Source organism: Nuphar pumila, chromosome 4 (assembly GCF_984573655.1).
Source record: "Nuphar pumila chromosome 4, dmNupPumi1.hap1.1, whole genome shotgun sequence".
In the NCBI taxonomy this organism is placed as follows: Eukaryota; Viridiplantae; Streptophyta; class Magnoliopsida; order Nymphaeales; family Nymphaeaceae; genus Nuphar; species Nuphar pumila.
Window position 1 is genome coordinate 32,630,457 of NC_143252.1, and position 7,775 is coordinate 32,638,231.

Here is a 7,775-nt window from a genome sequence, read left to right on the forward strand (position 1 = left end):
CAGCAGCAAAATTACGTCTTTGACTTATTTAGCAAGATATAAAGGCAGGGATGCCAATGAATAGGATGTTTTGAAATATCTTGACTAAATTCACTTCCGTTTAGTTACATTTAGTAAGTCAATCATATCCGATTACAATTGGATGTAAATATGGTTTTGATTTTTTGCTACCAAATCCAACAAATATCGGAATTTGATGGATATATGAATCCATTTACATGTAAAAATATGGATCTTGCACGAACTTTTCACCATCCAAATCCGAATTCAAATATGTTTAGCCAACATCCCGTTAGTCTAACCGTTTACATAACTGCAGGAGTGGCCCTGCCGATCACATCCAAACAGCATTCTTTCACAATGATTTCACCGACTCAACTAGGACCGACCAAGTAACGAGTAGATCAGGTGATATATCAAATCACTTTGGAAAAGTGATCTGACATTTCCACCATTCAACGCGGCAATCCAACGGCCTATTGTGCAAGTTGTGGGGACCACCAAAAAGTATTTGATGACATCACATTGAGAGTTATAAAGGTGACTTTGTCACCACAATGAAACGGTGGTGACGATGATTTGACAAATCACCTGATCTGCTCTCGTCTGAGATGCACCACCACCTTGAGAATCCAAAGAACCGCAATTCTTATAACAGTAACGGATCTACTCTAAACAATTCTTATAAAATTAAAAAGGTGTGAAGCATGTTTAGTCTTCGCACTCATCTGCACCATCTATTCAGGAAACAGGCACAGAAAAATCACATCAAGAAAAAAAAAACACTTGGGTGTAACGTTCTCTTGATTTCCAACATCTGGATTACTACCCGCACAACCTCTCTCTCTCTCTCTCTCAGAATAATTTACAGCAATGAAAAGTTGCAATCATCTATTTGTACATGGAAAAAAGGAAAAAGGGATGGGGAGAAGTGGTGCGCGTGGATGGTTGCAGCAGGCAATTGTTCAGTTTGCTAGTTTGAAATCTTGCCGGACAGCCATTTCTTCAACCAAGAAAGGAAGAATAAACCAGCTGATGTACTCTGTTTCGAACTTCAGAACTCAAATTCTCCACTTGCCTACACAAAAGTTCCATTAAAGAGGATGAAGAAGACTCGCCAGGCCACAAACAAACAAACCCGCAAACAAAACAAAGAAGCATCGAGACTATGTTAATATTGCTCAGACTACAATGCAGAGATCCATGTTTTTCCTGGTTTTTAAGGGAAAGTGTTACTGCTAGTTGATTGCCCAAACACTAATTATATGTGCAATGGCACATAAAAATTTAGTGAAAATAAATCAAACTTGCTTTATTATAGAATACCTTGCCAGAAAATATCCTCAAGCAACAATCAGATAGCTAGTTTTCAAAAAAATCGAAAACTAACCTTGCTGAAAAGGATGTCCTTGTTGTTGAGATGCATTATACCACACTTAAGCATGCACTTCCATCTGTTTTTGGTTCGGGTCACCTACAAGCAAAACAAATCATCCTTAAGAGTCCAAACATCAAGCCATGCAGTTCAATCAGAGTTCAGAGTCCAGACAAATGGAAGATGGACAATTTTGTCAATTTTGAGGACATTGCACTGAGCTCATATCCAAGTCTCAAAGCAACTCAGATCAAGTCCAAGCGGATGGTCATATTCCTTGGCATTCATTACCAACTGTATTGATTTCACAATTCTCTTGGTTCAAAGTCATGAATGCATGAAGTCCCGAGCAACCGAGTCAAGTCACCCATCTGATATTTGGAATCTTCCATAAGTACCTTTTCAAACTGTGAGAGAACTAAATGATGTGTGTCAGGATTCTCCGCTCCCTGCTCAAATTCATCAATGTCATCATCGTCATCCTCATTTAAAGGTGGTTCATCATCATCATCATCATCACCAACATCAGTTCCACTTGGACCTGGTATGGGGGTACCATGGGTGGCATGCAAATCTGCATGAAGAAAAGTAGCAGGATGAGTTTGCAAAGGTTTGAGCCATGTATTTAAAGTACCTATAAGTCTAGTTTGGAATTTACCATGGTCTGTTGGAGTATTGTAGTCTTCATTGACAAAGCCCTTCACCAGAAGGCAAACAGAACAGCTTAACAAGGTGCAAGCAAGAATAACCAAAATCAACTAGCACAGTCTTTAGGTTAGTGCTTACATCTTCATAATCATTATGAAATCCATCTTGCTGCGGGATAGTGATACCGTTTGTCCCGTCTTGAATTAGTTGCATCCTTGCTTCTGCAACTCCTTTGTGCATATCAGTCAGTGAAGCTGCACCTTGACTGGCCTGAAAAGCCCAGTGTCTGAGAAATAATTCATGTTTTGGATGTAAACCAAACATATTAAGCAATAAAGGTAAGCAGAACTAACGATTCTATAGACAATTGTCTGAAAGTGTATGCTACTCAAGTGTAAATTCCAAAATCATTCAAAGTCCATATACAGTAAATGATGGACTCACCATGCCAGATTCAGACCAAAGGTGTTACCATGGACAATAAAAGATGTGGTTAATCAGAGAAACCAAAAACGGTTTGGAGGACATCAATCCAAGATTCAGACATGAACACAAGGTAAGATTGTCACACCCTAAATGGTGAAAAGTACTTAACAATCATGAATGGAAATGAAACACATCATCTTCAGCCAATGAGCATTTGAAGTAACGACAAATTCTGTAGATGTTCATTTACAACCTAGCTATCATAGTTATGGAAGGATGAACTATTGTTAAATGGAGAATCCTCATTCTTGCTGGCCCCATGTAGCCAGGATAAGGCTTCATCATCATCCACAGTACATTTCAGAAACATAAAAAATTATGAAGAAAATCATTCACAAAATCAAATAGCCAAAATTATACATTCTGCACCCTAGAACAAACGAAAAATCAAATTAAGATTTTAGATGACAAAATCCAGCCTCTGCCAGCATTTTTGTAGGTGAGAAAAAGTTCAATAGGATTCAGCTAATATTGGTGATCAAAACCAAAATGGGCATCATGCAAATCCAAATGCAACATATACTTCAAAACAGTAAAAGTTGCACAGCAGAGTGGCCAACATAACCAGCAACTCATGTCCAGCAATTTGAAATCATTCTGATTTCTGCTGTGGTAATTCGTTCATCATGAAACAAAGAGGGTTGGGGACGCACATTCAGAAGAAAGGAATCAGGTCCAACATCACCAGCTCCATCTTGTTGAGGAATATATCCACCAGGATGAAATTGTGGAGCATAATCTTCTCGTTTTCGCTTGACACCATTCATCATGAAGAAGTTCTACGAATAAGAACACACAAATCAAGGTCTTGAATAACCATTGTCGGCATTTCTTTTAGAACAAAGAAAACATTTCATTGCTAAAATACCCAAAACATGCCAGAAAATCACCATTACTTTCTCAATATAATTAGATTAGATGACCAACAGCAAATATGTTCCTGAAAAAATAGATAAATAAATATAGGTGCAGAGCGGCAAAGCTTCACAGACAAGGCTAAGAGATCACAGTTTCATAGTTGTCGTTGTTCACCTCTTTTGTCTAATGCTATAATTGGTCTTTAGCTGTTTAGACTTTAGACAACAATACCAGTTTCCACCTATTCAGACAAAAGCACTCAGAAACCCGTAGACTGCCTAGGCTAAACCTCCAGCTCACTTAACCATCACCTAGAATCACAATGCATAAAAACGTAAAAAGGAAAAGGGAAAATCAATTAATCCCTTGCATAACTTGCAATGACAACTAGGCCCTCATATAATTTGTCACGACTGAATGAGCATCACCTAGGCTGCAGAAATCAGCTAGAGGATGCCTAGTCACACTTGTTACAACATAAACTTTCACAAATTCAAGCACCTGACGCCTCCCATAAGCTACTATAACAACTTAACCATTCTTGAGCCTGTTTCACATGACTCAGGTGAACACATTCGAATGATAAGTCAACCCTTCTAAGACAGTGGATATACATTAAGCTTCCTTGTACCACTGTAATTCAAAGCCGCAGGCTGCAGAAGACAAGCACAAGTCCAAGGACTTTCGTGAGAAAATGGGCTGCAATTTAGCTGGAAAAGCACAGCAACTAAGCAATATTGAAAATTTTTCTTGCCCTATTACAATCATTTAAAATGCTACTCAAGCACTACAAGAGTTTGCTCTAATTGGTTTCACATATCAAAAGCATGAAATATATAAAAATAAAAAGAGACATGAGATAGTGTGACAAGTATAGCATTATCCTTGCATGAATCTACCATCAACATAAGTTAGAATAGAAATATGGCCACTCTAGTGGTTCATAACTAAAGGAGCAATGATATTGGCATATATAAGCAAAAATAACATATCAAAGAAATAGCAATAACAACCTTTGTCATGGCCGGATGGGAGATCCCATGCTCCTCCTCCTCCCGCACTTCAACATAAGCTATGGACACATTTAATAATCAAATACATTGCTCATGCTAACAGTCATACATTCTTAATCTACACTATAAAATTACATATTACCAAGTATAAAAATAAAACTTCAGCAACATGTCAGACTTACCAATATTAACATCTACATTGGGAGTCCGTTGATTCATCCATGGAGAAGGTGGCTGCTGCGAGAAGAAAGGTAAAGGGGAAAACTTATAATACAATACAAGCCAAAGTTAAATAACCCGAAACCAACTAAGGTCTTCAAGACAATTTTGATGGTGGCCCTTCAAATCGTGTTGTAAAATCTAACGCAGCATTGCTCATGCATCAGGGCTATGTCCAATTGCCAAAACATGAAAGCCCCCTTATTTTCTGAAAATTTTAACACAATCAAATACACATGATTTTTATGTTATATGTGAAGAAATTACACCTATTCCGCACATATGGCTACAAAAGTAAAATCCTTGTGCAACTATTCAGTTTAAAATCAAAAGAACACTTCAGAAAGCTCTTTATATACTCTCAATAATCCAGTGCCTAGCTCATTTATGGCCTTCCTTTCCAAGTTCAATAACCATATTCCTGACTTGGAAAAATCTTATGATTTATTTATTCTCTATGTGCAAGGTCATGTTCCTCAAACACATCAAAAAAAAATCATGTCCTCATAAATAGCACGATAAAATCTCAGAGTTTATTAGAATACCATATATGGGCTAGGCTTCCCATTATTTGCATCAGCATTGCTCCCAGAATCATGAACCGGACCAAAATCACTAGGGCTTGCAGCAAAATATTGGTACATTGTTGGCTCGATGTTTCCAGCTAGTGGAGTCCTCATTGGAGTCTGGAAGGGGTAAAAGGACAAAAAAGAATCATTACACAACCAAATATTAAAGATATTGTAAACCAAATTAAGCATCTCAATGCATAAGATTTTCCCTTTTTTTCGAGAACACTAGCAAAGGAATTTTTTATTATCAGGAGAATATTTCCAAAGAAGCAATAGCAAAAAGATTCCACCAAACTACATGAACTCCAAATTTACATGCAAAGAACTAAAGTTCTTACAATAAGATGGAAAATAAATACAATCCAATGAGCTTTAAGATGGAAAGTTCACTTGTCCTATAGACTACACCAAGGAAACTAAAGATCTCCACATGTCAAAATTTAAGATTCATTGGCAAAATAACATAAGGAATGCAAAAGCACAGCCTATTATGCCACAATATGCCTAACTAACATAGGCAGACAAAAGAACCATGACTTATTAACACAATCGATAAAATAGTGTTTATTTACTAATAACTCAATTTAAATGAAAAGGAACCATTAGGCATTAGTACCGGTCCACAGTTGCTAATTATCTCAACTAGATCGCATGGAAGTTATTGATAAAAAAATAAAAAAGAAAATGAAAATGAAACTTGAGGTGAAAATCCAATAAAAATTTGACAATCCAAAAATCTTCTCCCAAAAAAGTATAGACCCAGCCCTTTCCAGGAAGCATGAAGAGTGTGCATCTATAAATACAAGGGTAAATAAAAAAAAAAGAGTATTCAATTAGATGAAAAAACAAATTTTTTTGTTTATAAAATAGAGAATAGGACAGACAGAAAAGTGAGTTTTTATGAGACTTCATAATTCTGATTACAGATGACAGTGAAGGCAGTTGCCAAATTGCAAGCACACTACTCTTTCCATGCATACTTGCATGCATATGCATCCAAACATAAGCATTTCTTCCTACATATGCAAATGCTTCAATCAATGCAGACATGATGAAAGTAAGTTAATAAAGACAACGACTTACTGGTGGAAAAAGCATCTCTGCAGTCGGGGTTTCATACTCTTCGGTTGCTTCATACGGCACATTAAGATCGTGAACAGGAGTTATAGGACCAGTCGCTCTAACAGCTGCTGTTCTATCTGCTGCAGCAGGTACAACCCCACATTGCATCATTTTCAACTCCCAACGCTGAAAATTTTTATTAGATCAGTCAAGACAATCAAATTTCATGAATATATACAAGTGTGACAGTCCAGATTGAGTTGTGACATTCATAATCTACCAAAGATGATTCGATGTAATTTCATAAACACACGGTACTGAAATTCTAAAATCACGATATCAACATTCTCTTTAAATTTTAAAACAGCGGACCATGATACAGTTGCAATGGCCATTCACATGAATTAGCAAAACAAATAAGAACAAAAATCCCCAAGTGTCACAAAAGCCAAAATGAATGAAGCAAAGTAGCCCATTAACAGCAATTGTATTTATATCTAGAAAAGCCAAAGAAGATCACAACCCCCACATACAAAAGCAAGACACAAATCCACATGATCAGGAAATACATATTAGCTCCCACATACAATTCTCCAAATTCTGCAATAATAGGAAGGAAAAATCAAAACACCAATGACAGTATCGACGAGCACCATCCATTTCTTTGTAATCAAAGATAATCCAATTACAACCAAGAGAAAATTAAAAACGACAGTGAGTCGCACTAGAATGAAGACTAGAAAAAAGAACGGATTCAAGATCTTACACTTTAACTCCAGAAATTTAACAATAAAAGAAAATCAAAATTTCAATCCACACACAAATCAAACAAAAAAACAATAAGACGTAATCATCGACAACTGATTCCGAAAATAAAATTTAATCCAAGAAGGAGAAACCCTAGATGAACCCAAAACATCGCTGATTCCATCAAGGCCTTCATTCCAATTGCATCATAAACCGCACAATCCCATCAAATTGCGCAAACAAAACAAACCTTAAAATCTAAACTTCGGAAAATGGAGGACAGTGCAAAGAAGAGCCCATTACCGCCTGCAAATCGCTGAGGGCGGCCTCGCCAGCGACCGAACTGAGGAACTCATCCCGCATCTTGCTCACGACGTCCTCCACGACGTGGAGGTAGACAGAAGCGGTAGACGCCGACGACGCCATTCTCGCTGATCTCCGGCTGCAACCCGATCGGAATTCCTTCCGCGATCAAAGATCGAAGGAATATCGGCGAGAAACAGACAGAGAATCGAAATCTTTCAGACCCAAGGATCAGAATTAGGGTTTCGAAAGAGGTTAAGATTGCTGTTCTAGGGTTCCATGGCGATGAGAGAGAGAGTGACAGACAGAGATAGAGAGAGAGCAGACTGGAAGAAGAGGCTTGAAGGAAGGGAATATAAATAGGTTTGCGTCCCCGGGCGGTGATCTGCCACGTGGCTGGATCAGAGAGTGTTTCCTTCCCCTATCGTTCGTTTATTGGTGCAGGCGACCGCGCCTCTCTCTCTCTCTCTCTCTCTCTCTCTCTCTATATAT

The 7,775-nt window shown here is 37.8% G+C and overlaps 1 protein-coding gene across 1 annotated transcript; it reads right to left on the minus strand.

Moving 5' to 3' along the window:
- Positions 1 to 786: 786 nt before the first annotated feature.
- Positions 787 to 7,557, minus strand: LOC149839880 (uncharacterized). The gene is made up of 11 exons (XM_090002868.1): positions 7,284 to 7,557; positions 6,255 to 6,419; positions 5,145 to 5,285; positions 4,563 to 4,617; positions 4,381 to 4,439; positions 3,163 to 3,288; positions 2,162 to 2,293; positions 2,034 to 2,073; positions 1,774 to 1,949; positions 1,391 to 1,474; positions 787 to 1,078 (listed from the first exon to the last, which is right to left on the minus strand). The coding sequence occupies exons 1-11, from the start codon at positions 7,404 to 7,406 to the stop codon at positions 1,055 to 1,057; spliced, it is 1,125 nt and encodes a 374-aa protein (XP_089858994.1). The 5' UTR covers positions 7,407 to 7,557; the 3' UTR covers positions 787 to 1,054.
- Positions 7,558 to 7,775: the final 218 nt, after the last annotated feature.

Excerpts from the sequence above, each read along its gene's own strand:
- LOC149839880 (XM_090002868.1), bottom strand. The coding sequence starts at position 7,406 with ATGGCGTCGTCGGCGTCTACCGCTTCTGTCTACCTCCACGTCGTGGAG. Across the intron at positions 4,618-5,144 it reads GGAAGCCTAGCCCATATATG|CAGCCACCTTCTCCATGGAT; the intron begins GTATTCTAATAA and ends TTCTTCTCGCAG. Across the intron at positions 3,289-4,380 it reads CCCATCCGGCCATGACAAAG|AACTTCTTCATGATGAATGG; the intron begins GTTGTTATTGCT and ends TCTTATTCGTAG.